We start from the raw sequence: 22865 nt of genomic DNA on the forward strand, positions 1-22865 counted from the left end.
GGGGAAGGGGTGAGCTAGAACTAAGATTTTTTAAAAAATCATTTTTCTTATCTTATTTCTAACCCCCGACCCCACAAAGCTTACCTTCTCTTGCATGTGGCTGCTAAGTACATTTTGTGCTTAACTATAGAAATCTAGAAGTGTGAAAAAATGAGACTGAAAATAAGTAAAGTCTGCATTGACTCCACAAATATTTTTGCCTCCTTCTTCTTCAAATTTTATTTATGTTGTTCCCGAAATTATTATATGCATTCATTTTTTTTTTAAGCAACAGTGCTCCACTCTCCCTATAATCAAAAATCGTGTATCAGTACACTCCAGCTACTTAAATTTAAACATAGATTTAATCCACAGATTCATTTCCAATGGCCACCTCCAAGCTTGCCTCTTCATATGAAGATTCCCCTTATATTACCGCTAATATGCTTCTTAGGATCAGAATCAAGCATTTTTGGAATTTCAAAACATCAAACTACTAGACATTTTTTTCTTCACTTATTCATCATCCCAAATCTAGCAGCTGCATTTATGAGAGGATGCATTCATACACACATAAAATAGCTCTTTAGACCACAAACAAGAGACAAGCAATTTCAAAGTGGTATATCATCTATTGTCCATTTTTTGTGTTACATTTTATGAAAGGTTTACCTCAATAATTCATATTTGTAATCAGTCAATGCCATGCTAAAGAAAGCTTCATGCTCAATTGCTTCTTGCAATCAATACTTGTTCCTTGAGCTAAGAATTTATTGACAGACTGCATGTATTTTTGAAAAACACTATTACACCTCATACTTGGCTCCTCATGACATGTTATTACTTGTCCGGATTGCTAGCAGCATGTATGTCAAATTTTATCCCAATTTCAGACTTTGATGATTAAAAGAGGATTTCATGTCTTGACCTATAGTTTATTTGTTACTAAAATAGTAATTCAGTTTATACTATCCTCATGAGGCTTCCACTTATCTATTGGATTCAACAAGAAGAACATGTAGAATTTAATCCATGTTACCTCGTGAGCTTTACAGCTACATATTGCATATAGCAAACTTATATGGGGGTAATATCCCAATTTCCTCATGACACATTCTCGACACATTGCTCACAGCATATAATTATATGTAGAATATTATCCCAATTCCAAAGACTCGTGATAATTAAAATGTGTTGACACTAACATCTGGCCATATTGATTTATGTTTTTGAAAATGGTCTTAGCTACTTCATTTCATGAGGGTTACAACTACATATTGCAGGGGAAAAAGGTATAATTTTGTACCATTTTCAACAGCTTGCAATGCTTAAAAATGAGTATCTGATATCTCTACAAGGGTGGAGATTTTTCAGTTGCTTGCAAAAAATATAATTATATGTAAGACTTTATCCCAATTTCATAGTATTGTGGTTATTAAAATAAGGATTTGATGTTTTGGACAAATGGGTATGTTTTAGTTTTACAATGGTGTTTCAGCTCATACATCTAGGTCACTCATGTAACATATATACTTCTAGAATTTTATCTTATTTGAAATTCTTCTGATGCTTAATTTGACTGATATCTCATGGCAGGCAGGTATTTTTTAATAAGTAGATTTGGTGCAAAATGCGGTCTAATATGTTGATGCAAATATATCATCAATGCAATTGTCTTCAAAAACATAATACTGATTGTGGATTGCAAATGCTTAGTATCAAAATAATGAACCATCCATTTTCTTCTGCATTCATACTAAAAAGTTCAATTAGTTAAAGCAGACTAGATTGCCTCATAAAATGAATGCTGTATACTAACAAAAATCTGAACTGAAAGTGACCTGATATACCATTGGAGCCAAATGACTGCAATCTTAATCTACAGTGTGCATTGTCCATTGTAAAAGACTTCAAGTAATTTTACAGCTGCGCTTGGGTAATGATCGGGAACGTTTCCACTCAGTTTAGATGACCTGGATTCAGACTGCAAGCAGATTTGACCTTCAAAAAATACACATAAAGGGCCTGTTTCTACATCGAGATAAGGAAACTGAAAGCAAGCTTTTTGGAAGGTGCCTAAGCAACATGTCTGAGATAAAAATCATGTAAAATATCTTCCTCTTCATCCTCAGCTCTGTAACTGGCACTTACAAAACTGTCTGTACATCCACCATTTGAAAAACATGGGAAAAAATAAATCTTGGGCATCAACATCTTGCTTGTTACTATACTTTTCCAGATGCTTTGAATTAATTGATAACCATATCAAATATCACATTTTCACATTATCGAGAAGTCCTCTGTGTAAGCATCTAAAGATGGAGGAGCCATTGGAGGAACTGCTGCAAAAGAGTCATCTGAAGTTTCTAGGATCTTTCTTGAAGCTGCCTGGGACTCACTTTTCCCTGCTTTACCCAATTTCACTTTATGTTTATCATCACTCAAATGATTAGAAACTGAAGCCATAGAAGAAGCCATAGAGGAGGAATTGGATGTGCTAGAATTGGAAATAGATGACAAGAACTGCTCTTTCGACATCGATTTCTCAAGAAGAGAATGCCCAGAGGCCAGAGCATTTGTGAAAATGCCAGCCTCCCTCAAACCTTGGATAATCACCTAATCCAGTGATTCCATGCAAATATTATTGTAATGCTAACGAAAACTAAATATAGAAGGAAATTACAGACTAAAACTCACCATTGGTGCATATATACGTGTCAATAGACCCTTCCTCATAAGCTTCAAATTCAGTTCCTTGTCAGTCCATACTATGCGTTCACGGTACCTAATAGCACAGGATTTGTTACCGTACAATTACATATTCATTGAAAAATTACAAGTTGCATGCAACACATTGAAACACCTAAGACAAATGAATATACAATAACATTGAAAATAACTGCCCTGTCTAGACTTTGGAAACCTAAAATGTTTTCACCATTTTGAAAACTTAGAAATGATATATTCATTCAGATGAATTAAGAACTGATACTTGAGATGCTACAAAAATTGAAAAATGTGGCAAATATATTTCCATCAACAACTGCTTAAAACATTCAGACACAACTTCTTTTCTCTCAAGGTATGTCCACTGCTTACATAGCTTTATTACTGTCCAGTTTTCCCAATTTCCAGATATGGGTGGTCATAAAGAAGCTGCTTCGAAGTTGTTTGTTATGGTGCATAATTTGTATTAACAATTTCAAGCAGCTTTGGCAGTTGCTTCCCCTCCTACTGGTTTCTTTCCCGCAAAATCACCAAAAGAACTGTTAAATTTCCTGAAGCAACTATCTCCCTCTCATTTCAATGTTTACAATTTCCTTTTTTTATATTCTAGTAGTATAGAAATGAACCTAGCTTTTGACTTGCTGACTCTTTTAGCATCATAAATAGTAAAGTTTGTTTTAAAGAGGTTTACCTGGCTATTATATCTTCTGTTGTTCCGTATGTACACCCACATTACACTGTATTTTCAGACCCTAAGCTATTTTCATAGGAAACTGCCATTTGGAGTTGATTCTCTACTTATAGCAGTAAGATTGTCATTAATAACCTAAGAATAGCAATTTAATGGTCACTTCCGCCCATGCAATCTGCCATTAAAGATTTAATATTATCAAAAATAGTTATTTCCTCCTTGGTACATGTACATTCAGGTACGAGGGAATCTCTACCTGCAACTTGTCTTCACATTTTTCTACTATATCCACACCAAGAGCATTTGTTTTTATTATGTTTTGGTGTAAATTGCATAAGGTTTCATGAAATCATTGTAACTGATAGTATGATTCCCCCACCCAAGTGAAATAATCTAAAACCAACATTTATACCCTAGTTTGCAAACTCTATGAGTACTCTTCCATTTGCTGAGTATTATATAATTTTTTGCTGGCAAGTTTTCACGAGTTTTACTCATGTTTTTATAGACACAAAAACTGGGGTAAAAATGTCAATGCAGGTAAAATGTTGGTCAAAATACATATTTCACATGTTTTTGCTTTAAAACCATGCATTTTCACTTTTTAGGTGTAAAGTTTTAATTTTATATATTTTGTAATTGAATTTTACATTTATATATATATATATATATATAATACTTTTAGTACTTGCTAAGTTGCTGAGTTTTTGCCACAGTATTTGCCATGTTTTTGGACAGGTTGAGAGCTTTGGGCTTGCGGAGTACTCTCAAATCTGATTCTGAACTATGATTTATTCATCCCTGCTAGTGCCTCACAAGAATAATCTTACTTCCTTGCCAATTCTTGAAGAGGACATGAATTAAAATAATTAAGTTTGCATTGCACCAGTGGGACTTCTCATTAACTCAGAATTGGTGGGATTTTAGGAGGGATTCCCAGGTACCTGGTAGATACTGAACAAAATTTAAACCAAATTATAGTAATCATGGCTTGATTGAAGGTATAAAGACTCCTATGTCATCCATAAAGAGTAGTTTCATGCTGTATGTCATATAAAACTTACAATGAAGCATTTTAGTTGGGAATCCTTTATGACTGCTAATGTACAAATTTGGAATCATAGCTAAAACCAGGGACCATGTTAATCAAATGAGCTGAGAAAAATATCAATTAAACTGTTTCAGGCTACAATATCCATAACATTCAAACCATATGGGCTACACCATCTGGCAACATCTCGTATAGTCTGCACTCTATTTATTTTTTCAAAAGTATAATATTTTAATTTCCAGAGAAAGAAACATAGCTAAGAATGACCCAACAGTGAAAGTGAGAAATATTAATTTATTCGCAAAAATAGAATTCTATAAAAAAGAAAATCATCTGAGATATATTGTATACATGACACTAGCAGAAACTAGAATAATTGCATGAATGTTGAGGAAATGCCACCCTTGAACTTAGTGTTAATTATATGTGGAGCACAGGAATATACACGTGCAAACAATAGGATTTTGTACTTGGGTTGAAAAGGCATGATATGAGAATTTAGAGGATTTTGGCAAAAAAATCAACTTCTAAATTTCACTGATCCGTAAACTACAATGGAGATTCCATAGAATTGCTCGACACCACCAAAATGTTCAATTGCACATTAAAAACTGCATGCTTTGCCGATCCATTAAACTAAATTTGCAAATGTAGATGAGAGCAAAATAGTCATCACAAATTGAAGACAGGCTACACCACAAAGAAACCCACATTTAAGAAAAATTTGCAAAAAAGTGAGCCAATTTAACAACGCAAATCCAAAAATTACAAAGCAATTACAATCTTGGGCTACTTGGGTGCACAAATAGCCTGAATAAACATAAATTTATTCCATAAGATCATTGATAATAGTTCTCTTACAGTTCTGGTTAGCCTATGCAGTCAATTTTCACTTGAACTCCCTTGAATTCTCTCTAGAACTTATATCCCCAATAATTGATATCATCCCCCATTCTTGGGCTTAATAGTATTATACGACTCACTCGGACTCTCCTAAGGTCATTGATTCTTGATTGAAACATGGCCCAAGTACTCATGGCCTAAATAACAAACAAGTCGAGATAGACTTGCCAAGTCTGCCAAACTAAAAAGCCTAGTCACCGGTTCACGCATCCGAGGCCAGAACCAGATTCAGGTCCGTACTGGGTCCAGATTTGCGAACCAGTTTGTGTTGGATTTGCACAGGGTCCAATGCAGACCCTACATGAATCCACACAGACCTAGACAAAATCCAACACGAATCACCAAGGACCCACAGGCCCAACTTGGAGCAAATATATACAATGCATATATATTTTTGTATTTTTTATATATGATGCATGTGTGTGTGTGTGTGTGTGTAGTCACGAATCCTCAGGAATCATAATGGGAAAAACAAAAAATCAAGAATCCACAAAGCGGATTCTCGAACCTGAATCCAACCCCAAACCCGAATCGGCAACTAAGGCGAAAAGAATTCAAAGGAAGCTCAAACAATTGACTGTCAAGAGCAAGACACGGGCAATCAACCAACCAAGATTCCACCATTTGTGTCTAGAGTGAATGTTATTCAACTGGGGAAGCATCCAATAGTGCCGAATTCAAGACCAACAATAGGCCCCCACCCAAGAACCCAAAAATTTAGGGTTCCTTGGCTGCATGCAAGGGCAGTTTGGGCAAGGTGGTAGAGGCAGATATGTAAATGCAAGACCACCATCAAGGTCTTTGAATCCATTCATCTAGAAACCTCCTTACATTCCCACAAAAAGAAATCACAGTGAAAACAATTCGGATAAGATAGAGGGCCTACTTTTCCAAAAGGGTCCGAAGGAAAAATTCTAACTCGGAGATCTACAAATGGTAGGTGGATTGTTTGGAAAAAGAGGGCATTTTCAATTGCATTTCTTACCTCCCACAACCCCTAGCAAATACTAGCAGCCTTATGACTGCAAACCAAGATCACATGATATACGAGCAGCTTGTTCCTCGTTAAGACTCTTGAACTAAGTTATCTATTCAAATCTAGATATGGATGCCGGTGTGAGAACACAGTGCGTGGATAAGTGAAAATTATTTTTGGGGGTTTTGGATGGCATTTGGGTACGTTATTATATATACAAAAAAATGCAAGAAATATACAGAATTAAAGCATTTGATAGCATGATACTTCATCATTGATCAATGCCAAATGCCAAAGATAAATATTACATGCCAATTGATAGTTCATCTAGAGTCATTTTAGGGTTTTGTGGAAATAATAATAATTAAGAAGTCACTTTTAAATCGAATATGTAAGTGAGAAGTCACGTTTTTAATGTTTTTAATGAAATTCAGATTCACAGTGATTGTTTGGATGCACTTGAATGCTCACAGGGAGCGCTTTTTCTCGATGTGGGTGCATCTAGATGTACATGAATGTGCATCTGAATGCACCTAGAAGGAGAAAATGTGTTCTCTGTGAGTATCCAAACACACGAGCACCTGCATCGCACATCGTGATATACCAACATCCAAATACATGGGTAGGGTGTGTACTGTCTTAAATTGGATGCACTTCAATTTAAGAACTTTTAGCTCCTCTTTAGTGTGTGCATTTCATATTCACACCTTAAGCACACACCTCACTTCTTTTCTCTTGCTCCTAGATGAAACTGAGGTAGGACCTAATCAATCCTCCTCAATTTCCCTTCTTCCTCACACATTCACTGAATTAGGACTTAACCTGTGAGTATCCTCTCTTCCTAGGACCCCAAAATCCTAGATTGGATCTCCGATTGACAATCTAAGACATCTATTTCACCCCTAACCTCTGCTAATCTGGAATCTGGATCAGGAAGACCTTAGAGGTTGACCTTCTAGACTAGGTCAATCCAGGTTGAACTGGTCTGGATTAGGTTGATCCAAGTCGACCTAGTCTCAAATCTTTCGGTGATTCCAGGCTCAGTATTGTTTTACTCTTGCGGTAAAATCCCGCTTGTACAACGGCCCTTGTGGAGTAATTTCGCGAATATTTGGGAAATCTACTATAAAAAGGGCATTTAATCCCTCATTTGTACATGAGAGAAGCAAGGAGAAAGCACGTGTGGACACCCCAATCTGACTTAGAGAAGTTGCAAGGTGAAAGCAAGGGTTGGTTTCTTATTCTTCATTGCAAAGCGAGGTTATTATTCTTCATCAAGCATCAAAGGCGAATATATCAAACATGGAGTTGCAAAGGGATCTCGAAGAGGTTTAAAGTAATTTAGCCTTGAGGGCTTGGTATGATTTCTACATCATGATTTAGATCTGATTCTTTGCACCTTCATACAATTTCATACATGCTAGGGTTTCACTCACGGGGTAGATTCTTATCATTGTGATTGGCTACTATCATACTTCAAGATTTAAACTAATTTAAAGCTAGAGAAACAATTGATAACTAGCTATACATTAAAGAAGCATACCATTATCCAGACGACTACAAGAATCAAAGCAATGACGAAATCAAATGACCTACCCAATACTCAGAATAAACCAAGGTAAGTTGTGTAATTTACCACAGCAAATTTATTCCCAAAAAAGTATTTCTAAACCAATAAACATGTTCACTTTGGATAACAAAACAAATATACATCTGAACAAATAAATGACAGTGGAGCTTACCAGTGATGCATTTCATCCTCAGTTGCAGTTGATGCAATTATGAATGCCTGTAGTCACTCCAAGATCAGTATAAACTATACACTATAAATGAGACACAAGTTATAAATCATGAACATCAACATGTACAAACAACATAAAATGGTAAAATATCCAAGAGTAAGAGTCCAGATCTTTCATCAAGGATAAGCTGTTTGACAGCTTATAGTCTTATTAATGGTTCTATAATAACAGTATTTTTTTTTTATGCGTGCTAAATGGGCTCACTAAATACAAGTATTCTAGTAATATTTTCCACACATAATCCTTTAAACAATTTTTGTCAAAAAAATGGAAGATACTTACAGAACGATCAAATTCAAGCATGAAACATCTCTTAACATCCTCTTTCGTAGGCTTGCAACCACAACGATCTCTTCTAGAAGTCAGGTCACTGAATTTTGTATAAGTGAAGTGTAATACTGCTGCTTCTTCCAATTTGATCTCACTGCACATCAAAGGATTATTAGCAAAGTATCCTAAGACATATAAGACATGAAATTTCCACAATCAATGTTATGTATGATTAAGCCTGCTTCTGGATATAACTATCTATTATTTTTTTAAGATAGATTGCTGGCTTTGCATGCTAAATGGATGCCTACAATTTTATTAATGTCCACCAAGAGACCAACAAAGGGTCAAAGCGACTACCAAAAACAGAGCCGCAACCCAGTACAAAGCAGGAGCATCAAACAGTGTTCAGAGAAAGAGAAAGCGAAAATCAAAGAACCAGTAAATAATATTCATAAATAAGATGAAGGCCGCAAACTGTTTCAAGAATTAATCTAGAGCCAAATATAATACAAAGAAATATCTAGGTAGAAAATGTTATTGACAATTGTAACTTGTAAAATCATACTAATAATGATACTCTAGCAAATTAACACAACAATCAAGCGAAGCCTCAATAATCTTGCCATCTCAATGCATATAGGATAACTAAAGCTATAAACGTAAATTAATTTATGATGCAAGAATAGTTCAAAAAAACAGTGGCATTATACCTATTTGCAATAATAATAAAACTGTAGAAGGTAAAGAGAAAAAAATCATAATTGGTATACAAATAAAGACAGTGGAAAGAATAGGCAAGAGCCTACAACTCAACAGTAAATTATGGGGCTCTCATCTGGGTGGTCTTGAGTTTGAATCTACTTGAGCTTAACCCATAATAATAATTAATCTCAACAAATAACAATAATAATAAAATAATAAATAATGTAGGCTTCTAGGCTTCAGGCCATTCCCTATAAAAAAAAAACCAATGGAAAGAATCAATTAATATATTATAAAATACAAAATGAAATTGTAGAAAAACAATAAATTTATTCAAAATTGAGAATTTAATAATATCTAATTCAATTTTTTTTTTCCTGTTAAGCTTCTTCTCCATCTTATTTATGAATACTATTAGCCTTTTCATTAGAATAATACTCACACTATGATGGTATGGCCATTTTTTTATTTTTATGTTTCAATATAAATAAGAATAATAATAGTTTAATGTTTTTCTCCTCCCATATTTTTTGCTAGAAACATATGTTACTGTCTTCTAATCCCCACTATTGCTTATAACTTTATTCTTCTTTTCCTCCCGTTTTCAGCTCTCCCTCTCATATTTAGAAGGCAAAGTCTGCAATCTATCTTATGTCTTCCTCATCCTAATGATGTAGAGGTGGGATTCTTAGAAAATCATTTAACAGCCACATTGACAAGCACTCTTAAACCTATGACATAACATCAAAAGCATTAGGAATCATGCTATGAAAGTTGTACAGCACAAGATATCATCTTTTCTAGTAACAAACAAAAAATTCCATGACATCAAAATTTTGCAGTGAAACAGACAATGAATTCATAAAACTTCGGCAACAAAAAACTAATCATTCAATAATGGGGTGCAGGACTGAATCTGTGTCAATGCATAACAACGATGATTTAAAAAATGTGAACTCGTAGATAAGAAAGCTCCTCTTAATTACATCCTGATTTTCCAGAATAAACACCATGATCCTTCACTATTATGTATAGCATTATGGAATCTGTAATGAGTTTGTACTTTGTAGCACCCAAACAAAATATTCTCCATGTGAATGAGTAACTTGAAGAAACTTGAGTTCCATTTGTCATGTGTGCTATATGAACAAGCACTTCATATCAAAGTAATATTATAGTATTGCTAATGAAAAATTGAGACGTAGGCTCTGCAACTTCATAGGCTGAGCCTACCTGTCGAACAGCATTACCGGACAAAGCTATTAATGGCTTCTGCCTCACTGGGTCCTCCTAAAGGCTTGTCTTCTGCATTCAGAGGTCATTCGCACAAACACACCGGAAGCATTTGTTCAACAGCCCATCAAACCCCAGCGATAGGGAACCCACACCCTCGTGGAGCAAACCTAGCCAAATCTTTGAGGAACGCCAATGATGGAGAAGGAAAGGATGAAGAGTTTATGCCAAAATCCCTCAAACAAACAGTCCAAGGAGAATCCCTTGTCCCCGCAGGAGCCAAATTCTTCAGAGGAGAAGCGGCAAATGAATCTCAACCAGCAAGTGAAGGAGATCAAGGTGAGGACTTTCCTTCCCCAGGATTCATTATTAAGCCTGATCAAAAAATGACTGCAGCGTTAGATTTAGAAAGGGGCAGGCTTAAAAGATGTGTTGTTTTCTTTGCTGTGTTAGACGTTTTTAAACTCCCTTTTAGAAAATTTCTTAATGATCAGCTGCAGAAAGTTTGGGGTCTTAAAATGGGAAATTGACTTTCATGTTGTCATATGCTTCAAAAAGGGGTTTTCTTATAATTTTCTGCAACCCTGATTCCCAAAAAGCCATGGTTGATAAACAATTTTGGAGAGTGGGAAAATGTGATTTTCGGGTCATTCTACAGTTCCCAAAAGCAGCCAACAATGAAGTGCTTTCTCTCTCAATCTCGAGATGGCTTACTATTGGCAATCTCCCCCCTTATTTGTGGAACTTTATTCCACATGTGCTTGAACCAATTGGAAGAGTTATTAAAGTCGATCAGTCTAATAACCTTATCCTTGATACAGATGCTAGAGTGTTGGTCTCCATTAATCTAATGGTTGAAGCCCCTACGAAGATATGATTTGATCTTGGTGTTACCTCCATCCGGTGCCCCATTGTCTTTCTGGGAGGGCTCAATGCATGCTACTTATGCAGAAAGGAAGGCCATAAGAGGTAGGAATGTTTTTTGCTTAAGCGTCGTGTTCCCACTCCTCCCAGTAATGCTAACCTAATTTGAAGCCCAATTTCAAACCCTCCCAATTTAATACTCTTGTTCCTCCCTCATTTTTTCTCGAACTTGCTAGTGACCCCTCTCCTCCGCGTTGGTTCAATGAAGCTGATAAGATTTAAGCCTCTTTAGATGGTTTGAAAGATGTTTTTGCTAATGGACCTGCTCAACCCCCGGTCGGCAACATTGCCTTCAAAGACCTTGATAATCTCCCTCAAATTCAGAATATTGTTTTTGGTCTTAAAATCTCTGATCCTAAGCCCCAACACAGGACACTTAATGCCCAACAAATTGCCTTGGACAAAGTCAAGAAGAAAGTTGAGATTGCTGAGGGAAATCCGTCTTCCCCCAAGTGGAAAACTTATTGCTTACCTGCAACTATTCCCAAGAGTGCAGATCTTGTTTCTTCCAGTCTTACCCCCATTCTTCCTAAGGATGATTAGGCCCACCCCAATAGCTTGGGAGTACCCTCTCCCTCTGATCATTTTGTGGTCTGAAGCGCTGATATGAAAGAGGTTGATAGTCTTGATAAGATCAGTTTGACTAATGATGAGGGCAAACTTTGTGGTTTCTTATAAGATATTAGCTAAGATGTTGGCCAATGGGCTTGAAAACATTCTTCCTGAAGATATTATTCCCCCTCAAACCAGGTTTGCCAAGGGAAGATACATCCTAGAAAACATTATTACATGTTGGGAAGCTCTGGGGTGGGCTAAAGTCTCGGGACAACAAGCTGGAATGCTCCTCATTGACTACAAGAAAGCATATAACAGGGTGGAGTGAGATTTTATTGAGATGATGTTGGATGCACTTGGTTTTGCCCAATCATTTTGTAATATGGTTTCCACTCTCCTTTATGGGGCAATGGCTACTGTTAAAATCAATGGGAATAGGGCACAGATGTTTGGATCATCCAGATCCATCAGGCAACGGTGCCCCCTTGACCCCTCTCTTTTTGTCATTGATGTTGATTCCCTTCGCTACATACTCAGAGATAAACTTCTATCTCCCAGGGTTCAAGGAATTGAATTGCCAAACAAGGAGGAAATATCCAGCATGCAAATCGCTGATGACACTGCCATTTTATTTTGGTTAAATGAGTATAACATGATTAATCTAATGGAGAAACTAGATCTTTTCTACAAGGCCTCAGGAATCAATATTTCCTTAACAAAATCCATCCTTCTGGGATGGAATGAAAACCCACTTGACTGGTGTAGCAGATTTGATATTGGACAGGGAGGACATGAATCAAAGTGAAAATCTCCAAGAATTTGAACAAATGGAATAATATCTACCTAACCATGGCCGGAAGGTTACAAATCTATCAAAAAATCCTTTCTTCCTATTATGTGTATTACTCTTCAGCTTGAAGTTTCAATCAGAATCAATTCAATTTTCTTCAGAAAGTCATAAGGGATTTTTGTGGTCTGATGGAAAAGGTAACAAGAAAACTCATGAAGTATGTTGGGATTGGTGTACTAGAAGTAAAGAACTTGGTGGATTGGACTTGAAGGATATCAAAACTAAGAGAGTTGCGCTTTCAGTCAAATGTATAGCTAAGGCTGCACAAGGAGATAAGCCCTGGAAAGTTTTAATAAGAGCTAACCTTGCTAGAGCTCATCCCTATGGAAACAAATTCTGGCCAGATTTCAACATATTGGATCTCCTCGCCCTAAATCTCAATGTAACAGTTAGGGGATCTAATGTATTTAGATCCATATAGAATAGTTGGAAATATGTTAGACACTTGTTTAGTGGTGCTAAACTTTATAAACAGAATAACCTTATTTGTGGCTAGAATTCTATCTGATGGAGCGTGGCTCATGAAGAATTTTTTTGACTCTTTTCCAAGGTTGTTAATGATAACCTCCTTATATCATAGTCTGTTCTCAAAGATAAATTTGGTATTCCTAACTCCCAATGGAGGACCTATTCCATCATGAAGAGAGCGTTTAATAAGATAGCTGGTGAAAGAAGTTGTTGTTCCACTGCCTATTGCTCCTTCCAGCTTGCCTGGCGTGATTCTGCCCCACTTCATTTGGTCAAGTCCAAATAAGTCCATTCCCTTCTCACTCATAACCATTAATCACCTTAATCAAAAGTGGAACCTTCAATTTGAACCTTTGGTCTTGAAGAAAGTTTTGACCAGCCTATGGAAAAGCCCCATTGAGCCCAAGTTAATCTGCTTCTTACAGAGCCTTTTTCTGCATAAGCTTCCTTTTCCGAAACCGGGTGGGAATTATAACATCTGCTCTATCTGCAGAAGCCCTGAATCTGTTCGCCATGTATTCTTTGACTGTATTTTTGTCAGAGAAATATAGAAAATGTCTGGTTTAACACTCAACAGAGATATTTCATTTGATAATATTATTGCTGGATCCTTTGTCAACAGTAGCAAATTCTGTAACATCTTTTGGTCTATCCTTTCTTCTGTCTTGCTATGGAACATTTGGAAAATTAGGAATAATGGTGTTTTTGAGGGGAAGGCTAGGCACCTTACAGAGTCTCTGCGGAGACTCATTTATATTGATGTTACACAGCAGGTAACAGCCATCATAAAGATGAAAGAAAGCAAGTTCTTGCATATTTTGAATGAAGGACTGTGCTACAAAAGAAAGAGGTTGCTCATGGATACACCACAATCAGAGACAGCGATGAATTCGATATCACTTTAGGCAGAATTCAAATAGGAGATTAAGAGCAGTGTGCAATGGAAAAACAATAGGAAAGCTGGAGATATGCACCAAGGATATCAGACCAGAGGAACCAGACCTGCTTATGAACCCGGCTGCCTCTCCTATTAATATCACTGCTTCAAATTCCAGCAGCGACCTTCCAGATTATGTGGTGGACGATCCTGAATTCGAATTGTTATCTTGAAAATCTTATTACATATGTACTGGCAATCTGCCTAAGTGTATTTTGAACTAATCAATATTTCAATACTTGTTGTAATTTTGGTTCAGGTGCTCAACTTTCCTATTTGGTATAATTTGTAGGCTGAGCTGGGGATACTTGTTGATGTTCTGTAGCTTTACTCGGATAAATCACATCAAGATATATATATTAGGAGACATTACATATAATTATAAGAGTTTAATTATGATAATGAACAGACATCATGGGACATGTCTATTCTCCCACTCTCTTATAAATATAAGAACAGGCTGCAAATGGAAAACACATATCAAATATTATGGCAGTGCTATTACTCTTGCAGTGCTCCATGAAAATCAACATGGAATCAGAGCCAAGTTATATCCACTGGAAATAATTAGAACTCTCAAAAGCACAATGAAGATTGCAGATGAAAAAAAAAATTGAACTTTGAACTTGTTCGCATGTGTAAAACAAAATCTGCAACAAATTGCAGTCATAGTGGCCTGCGGATGGTGTAATAGTAAAGCTAACTTAGAGAAGAAAATTGTAGACAAAGATCTAGGTTAAGAATATTGTAGATTGCTAAAGATTAAATCATTGAATGGTCATGTTAATTGTGAAGCAAGTTGCCTCCAAACTCAGGTTCCTATGTAATCGATCTGAATTTAATGTAGACAGTGAAGAGTCATACAACTAAAAAATAGAAATAAAAAATGCCAAACTGAATGCCCTATGTTTCGTGGAGAATAGAGAATATATTTTTTGGAATAAAAATAACCAGAATGAAAGGTTCCAGAGATCGAAGAAAGAAAGTTCTTCAGATAGAGATGGTAAATGTGAAACCCGCGCTACTTACAAAATCACAGAAACCACATCAACTGTCCTTGGTTGAACCATGAGATGTGACATGGAATAGAGTTGTTGGTCGCACGAGAGAAAGAGGAAGATGTAGGAAGTGATAAGTCCTTGCCAAACGCCGCATACTTGGAACAGGCGGAATAAGAAAGTTGTTCCTTACATTTCTTACCTAAGACTATGTAATGATAGAAGAAACAGGAGAAATAAGAAAGGAGGAACCATGTGGAATATCGTGGAAGGAAAAGTGTGAAAGGGTTGTTAGGGAAGTTAATACATTGAAAGGTGTGTTTGATGTGTTAAATCATCACCGACGTGGACAAGAAAAGTGATTTCATGCACTGAAAAATAAAATGGTAAAAGTCATACTTGAATAAGTATTTTTTTAAAAGAACACGTCACCATTGACCAATTGGACAAAAGCAAATTTGACCCAAGGTATTGAATGATAAGTTCATACACTGCAATGATAACTATGGCAGGCAGGAAATGACATAGAAAAGGAGGATGTGGCACAGTATGCAGATTTGGATGTCATTGGATATATATATATATATATATATATAACCAGCCCAAAAAAATATATAGTAAGATGCATAGAATACATAAAGGAATTTCACATGGGAAAAGGCGTATCTTTCATAGTAGTGGAAATAGTATGTGTCATAACATTTCCTTGAGAAAGGTGATAAAGGGAAAAATGGATCAACTGCATTACATGCTAGACTTCCAATGCAACAGAGACCTTTAAGTGACCAAGGTACATAGGTACGTATTCAATACTTCATAACTACTATATTTTCCTATAGAAATATCCTTGCACTAGAAAGATACTAAGTAATAATATGGAAATAAAGATGACCACCATGTAGGGAAATAGAACATTTTATTAATTTGATAATAATACGAGTTATAATAATATTCATATAAATGTTTAGTAAGAAATATTTACCAATATTCTAAACACTTTTATATTATAAATAAGATTTGATCTATTGAAATGATTTTATTATGCAGAATTATTATATTTGGGTATTATAGTAGTCTCTTTCTTATTTCTATACGAGCTATATACCTCGATCTTTTCCTCCAAGAATGTTATTGTAGGAAAAAGAGGGAGATTGAAATTCAAAGGGAGGCTAACATTTCAGGCAACCTTGAAAGAGAGGGAGCATATAGAGGATATGATTTAGTCAACCTTCGGTAATCTCGGTCATATTGTTTTAGAGGGAGTAAACCATGTTGAGATGGATTCTCCAGTGATCAATAAATTGTAGCAATCAAGAGCAATGTGATTCATGAATATACCTCGTGACTATGTGATTTTGATGGGCCTACCCCCCTGTGTACATCATGAGGAAGTGACGACTTCCAAATGATGTAATTTGTATTTGCAAAAGTTGATGAAAGGTGACGATCTTACAATAACTTAATTTTCTATAATGATGGATATCTTACAATGTCTATGTAGATCATAATAGATTATACTTTGCATGGTGGATGTTTATATGGTCAGTATTATGAGAATGCGAGTGCACATACCTTATAAAGATTTTTTGAGTATATGGCGAATGTTATGCATATTGATATTCTGGAAGGCCATTACACAGACTACTTGGTGAATATCACGTGTCTTGATGTTCTGGAAGGCCATTACTCACAGAGTACTTGGTGAATAAAAAGCAACTTGATATTCTGGAAGGCCATTACTTACAGTATTTGGTGAATATCTTGGATCTCAACATTCTAGGAGGCCATTACTCAAAGAGTATTTGGTGAATATCATTGATATTCTGGGAGGCCAATATTCATGATATCATATGAGATATCAAACATTTTTTAGTAACTGGTGAATATCAAATGTCGATATTTTAGGAGAACAATACTCATGATATCATATGTGATATCAAAACTTTTTGAGTACTTGGTGGATATCGAATGTCGATATTTTGGGAGTCCAAGACTCATGACATCAAATATGATATCAAACCTTATTTAAGTATTTGGTGAATATCATGTGTTGATATCCTGGAAGACCAATACTTTAGGGCTCGTTTGGTTGTTGGCATAGGAATTAACGATTAGAATGGAAAATGGGAATGGGGAATGACAATTACAATCTTGTTTGGTTCACATGGAATTCAATTGGGAATATGTTAATCTTTTGTTTGGTTGTACAAAATTGAAATTGGAATAAGGCCATTACTCACAATATTTGGTGAATATCTTGCATCTCAACATTTTGGGAGGCCATTACTCAGAGAGTATTTAGTGAATATCATTGATATTCTAGGAGGCCAATACTCATGATATCAGATGAGATATCAAACATTTTTGAGTAATTGGTGAATATCAAATGTCGATATTTTAGGAGAACAATACTCATGATATCAAATGTGATATCAAAACTTTTTGAGTACTTGGTGGATATCGAATGTCAATATTTTGGGAGTCCAAGACTCACGAGATCAAATGTGATATCAAACCTTATTTAAGTATTTGGTGAATATCATGTGTTGATATCCTGAAAGACCAATACTTTAGGGCTCGTTTGGTTGCTAGCATAGGAATTAACAATTAGAATGGAAATGGGAATGGGAATGGGAATGGGAATGGGGAACGACAATTACAGTCTTGTTTGGTTTACATGGAATTCGATTAGGAATATGTTAATCTTTTTGTTTGGTTGTGCAAAATTGAATTGGAATAAGGTTAGGTTTATATTTTTTAATGTTAATGCTCTGAGCGTTCCTAAAAATATTCATGGGATCAAATTTGCTCTTGACATTTACCAACCTCTCGAAATTGCCACCAAAATACCTCTCACCCCATTTTCTTAACTATTCAATTCCAAAGCCTTCAAAATGATATGGGTTGGTGCCCAAATCCAAATCTATATAGTTCACATAAGCAGCCTTGGGAGATTTGGAGACATAAGTAGCCATGTAGTCATAAAACTTTCGAATCCAAGCCAAGGACTGATTATAGTTAGTAGCATTGTCCAACGAAACTATATACTGAATGTCATATAGATATCCTTGTCGATGAGGAAAAGGAATCTGATAAGAGGGTATCTGGGTCATGGTACCCCCGAGAGGAGCAAATATCATAATGCTATTGGGCTTTCGGCTGCTCTTGCTAACCCTAATGCCGAGATGGAGCTTGTCACAAAATCCAACTTCATCTTGAAGTAACTCTTGGTGGGCAAGAATCTGTTGCGGAGGTCTGCGAAGTATCCATTGGAAACACCAGTATAGATCATACTACCTATCCAATCCGTCTCCTTACAATCTGCCTCCACCAAACCCATTTCTAGAAAGTTCTTATTGACAAGCTTAATAAGCTTATGAAAGGACCCCAGAAACATACCATTCAAAGTAACTTTCACCTCGGACTTCCCTCCAAACACCAATGCACAAACATAATCTTTCATGCTCTTGCTAACCCTGATGCCGAGATGGAGCTTGTCACAAAATCCGACTTCATCTTGAAGTAACTCTTGGTGGGCAAGAATCTGTTGCGGAGGTCTGTGAAGTATCCATTGGAAACACCAGTATAGATCATACTACCTATCCAATCCATCTCCTTACAATCTGCCTCCACTAAACCCATTTCTAGAAAGTTCTTATTGACAAGCTTAATAAGCTTATGAAGGGACCCCAGAAACATACCATTCAAAGTAACTTTCACCTCGGACTTCCCTCCAAACACCAATGCACAAACATACAAATTCTTGTGCGCATTTGGAGAAAAATCTTTCCATCGTTGGAGAACCCTCGTCACATTATCACTTCCTGCATGATTGACATTAAACACAATGACCTTGGTGGGCCCTTTGACAAGCCTTATCTGCCATGCAACAACCACACCTAGTTGCTCCCTGCACCGCCTTGGATGGCCTAAAACACATTGTTTCCCATCCTCTTTCTATCCACCACTTCACCTTGGGCATTCTCTTTATGTTTCATTCAACTGAAATCTCAACCCATTGCAAAGTGTTAACACAAAGAAAATATCAGCGGACACCAATATGATTCAACCCTTACACGCTTAACCACTACGGACCCAAAATATTATATAATTTTGAAAACAAATAGGGAATGGGAATGGCCTATTCCAATAACAGATATATTTTAGGGGTGTAATAGGAATATGTAAGCTATTCTCAATTCTGATTTGGTGTCCCAAACGGAGAATGTAAAATATATTCTAATTTTTTCTTCTTATATAATTTCGAAATCAGATAGGGAATGGGAATGGCCTATTCCAATAACAGATATATTTTAGGGGCAAAATGGGAATATGTAAGCTATTCTCAATTCTGATTTGGTGTACCAAATAGAGAATATAAAATATATTCTAATTTTTTCTTCCTATTCCTGCTGTATTCCAACAACCAAACGGGCCCTTAGATATCACATTGTGATATGAAAATGTTGAACATCTGATCAAAGAAATTCTGTGTTTATCCTCCCTACCTAAGAGGAAGTGTTGATGTTCTGTAGCTTTACTAGGATAAATCGTGTGTGTGTGTGTCCTCCCTACCTAAGAGGAAGTGTTGATGTTTTGTAGCTTTACTACGATAAATCGTGTGTGTGTGTGTGTGTGTGTGTGTGTGTGTGTGTGTCTGTGTGTCTGTGGAGACATTACATATAATTATAAGAGTTTAATTATGATAATGAACAGACATGTCCCATGAAGGGGCATATCTATTCTCCCACTCTCTTATAAATATGAGGAGAGGCTGCAAATGGAAAACACATACCAAATATTATGGCAGTGCCATTACACTTGCAGCGATCCACAAAAATCAACAATACTTCCACATATGGACTCTATAATGTGCTGATGTACTGTTGATCATTTATATTCAATAGAAAACAAAAGTAATATTATAATATTAAGTGCTAATGGTCAATATAGTTGTTAGATAAACTTTAGATATAGTCTTTATTCTTTTACCAGTCATTTATTTTTCTTAGTTGATATTAATTATCCTTATCAGAAAAAAATTGTAACTCTTATTTAAACAGACTTTTGCTCCTTTTTAAATATCAAATATCTTGGTAATTAATCTCTGTCATTACTTCGTCTAACATGGTCTCAGAGTTTGGGTTTTGAAAACCTTCGGATCAGTGAGTGTGCATTCCATTGAATGTGGTAGGGACAAATTGCACACAAGTCACATCAGAAGACTGTGCCAAGGAAAGACCCACATAATCGTCAAAGGTCTTTGGAAAAAAATTTGAATGAATTAGGTGTATTTCTGAAGTTTTTTCGCAAAACCTTCCAAATTAATTCATTGTTTTTTTTTCTACCATGGATCACATCAGAGTTTCTAAAAGCAAAAACAATCCTGCACATTTTTGTTGAGAATCGCAGATATGTTTTTGCTCAAATCATGAGGGTTTAAGGCAAATTGCATTATGTTTTGGTGAACAGTTGGCAAACTCCTGTCAGTTTTTGTTTCTCAAATACAATGTGACCAAGTTTTTTCTCTTCCTGCAAGATTTACTGAGTTGTTTTAGCAGCTTTTTCAGAAAATTGTGACATTTTCCCAGATTTCTGAGCACAGAATATTTTCAATGGGATTTCGCAGACAATTTTCTGACCGTTCAATTGGTATTTCTTCAGTTTTTAAACTGCAATGAGATTGTTTGACCTGCGTAAAGGTTCTTCTCAAATTTGACAATTATTCGGCATATTTCAGGTGTTACTTTTCTGTTTTTGGCAGTGTAACATGGGGACTCACACCCCCCTCCCAAACCTCAAAGTACCCATTCCCGAGATGTCCCCAGACCGGATGTTTGAGTACCCAAGTACCCCAATCTTTACCATTACACAATGATGCCGCCGCTGGGATGGGTATTTCAATTTCTATTTGAATTTTGATTTTTGAATGTTAACATTGGATATGTAAAATGTTACTATGTTGAATGTTCACTCGTTCTAGTTCATGTTGCAATTTTCTATATTCAAGTATTAATTTGGTATGTTATACTGAAACATCATTTCATAATAACTAGCATTCCAAGTTCTATATGTATGCTACAAGGTTACCGGGAGATGGGGAAACGTGGAGCTCTCTGGTACTGGTACTGGTACCACTGCGGCTATTTTTCAAACAAGAGACGGGTACTTTCAGAGACTTCAATTTTTTTAATACAATTTTAAAATCCCTAAGATATACCTTAGATTCATAACATAGTCCTTTGAAAACAAGAATAGTGAAAATTGAAAAGTAAGAAATATTAACATTTGCCATTAGAAGTTTGCACATTTCAAAAACACATTTCATAGCTCATAGTCATATCTGATTTCAGAATATCGCATATGATCATCATCATATCAGATTAGTAATGGTTGAAATTATCATTAGATTCATTACATGTTGAAATTTGAAATTCAAAAAAATATAGTTTGATGCTAAATTGCTGCTATGCAAACAAAAAACTGAACTGTAAACAAAAATCAGAATCTTTCTATTATCTAGTATGATGATTATACTATGTTTTAAATTTATTTTTAAGGTGGAGACACACGGGAGACTCCATTTTTTGGGTTTAGAGACGTGGAGACTTTTGGAGACTCCGTCATGAAGTCTCCCACCCTATTCAAAGTCTCGGAGATGCATCTCCGTCTCCGAGATGCATCTCGGAGGGGGGGAAGATGTGTCTCCCAATAACACTGGTATACTACGCAACACTCCTCCCTGCCCTGTGCTCCCTTTGCCACCATCCCCTAGCCATCCCCTCGCCATCCCGAAAATGAGGCCCACTTTCCCCCAATACCGGAAACTTGTCCCAGCATCCCACTGTCCTGACGTACCCCAAAACTGGTTTTTGGGCACATGGCATATTTTTCCAGGTATGGAAAAAGTTTGTGGAACTGATTTTTCTAATAATTTTTTTAATATATCATGGTGTTTCCTACATCAATGCAACCACTTAAGGTTTCCAAGAATTTATTCTGTTCTTTCTTTTTACTATTTTTGGTTTACGATGCCTAGGGTTTACAACAAGGTAGGCAAGAACTTTCAAATAAAAAAAACTTTCTGATATTTTAATATAATCATGGATTTTCCTCATTCAGGTTTTGCAAAAATATACTTAGACTTTTTTTCCAAAAGTGAGTTTCTGACTTTTCATGAAGTATGATTGCAGGAGGGATGGTTTCATTACCAACATAATGTAGGAAAGCAGCCAGAGGTTCACTGACAAAATATGCAACACCTCAAAACAGAGGATGTTCACTGTCTTCAAATACCGATGCCTTGATCAGATCATCCTCAAGAATAGAACCCTACCAACAATTACAGGTAAAGTCCAGGACAAAATCAATAAGCATAACTGTGAAGCCATTATGCTCATTAAATTATCAGTCTCAGATGATGCTTTTGAAAATTCCATGCAGAATCTGCACAAGGCATCAAACAAAGGAAAAGCCTTCTTCCTCAAAGTTATTTTCTTCTCTACCATTAAGGAGGCATCAAACAAAGGAAAAGCCTTCTTCCTCAAAATTATTTTCTTCTCTACCATTAAGGACAAGAAGATGCCTTCACAGGATCATTTGAAGAAGATCAAAGACATCCACAATCAGCTACCTGCTATTGGTTGCACGATAGAAGAAGAACAGCTGGTTATAATGTTGAACATCTCACCATAATCGTTGGCCATTTCATAAAAACTTTAAACATCACCTCTACTGATGTTTACCTGCAGTTAAAAAATTTCTTCAACAAGCTCATGCAGAGGGACAAAGGGAAG

General features: G+C 36.1%; 1 protein-coding gene and 1 pseudogene across 1 annotated transcript in view; both read right to left on the minus strand.

The window, feature by feature from the left end:
• Positions 1 to 1691: 1691 nt before the first annotated feature.
• The window catches only part of LOC149528294 (glycosyltransferase-like At2g41451), a 138396-nt gene continuing 117222 nt past the window's right edge, over positions 1692 to 22865 (minus strand). The window contains exons 8-11 of the mRNA XM_089811504.1: positions 8412 to 8553; positions 8070 to 8116; positions 2677 to 2764; positions 1692 to 2595 (exon numbers count right to left, since the gene is read on the minus strand). Of these exons, the coding sequence (XP_089667630.1) occupies positions 2260 to 2595; positions 2677 to 2764; positions 8070 to 8116; positions 8412 to 8553 (613 nt within the window). The 3' untranslated portion in view covers positions 1692 to 2259. The remainder of the gene's footprint in view (positions 2596 to 2676; positions 2765 to 8069; positions 8117 to 8411; positions 8554 to 22865) is intronic.
• LOC149528295 (berberine bridge enzyme-like D-2 pseudogene) lies at positions 17769 to 19067 on the minus strand (annotated as a pseudogene).

This window comes from Cupressus sempervirens, chromosome 11, assembly GCF_028749045.1.
Source record: "Cupressus sempervirens isolate cs-2001-9-10 chromosome 11, ASM2874904v1, whole genome shotgun sequence".
Taxonomy (NCBI): Eukaryota; Viridiplantae; Streptophyta; class Pinopsida; order Cupressales; family Cupressaceae; genus Cupressus; species Cupressus sempervirens.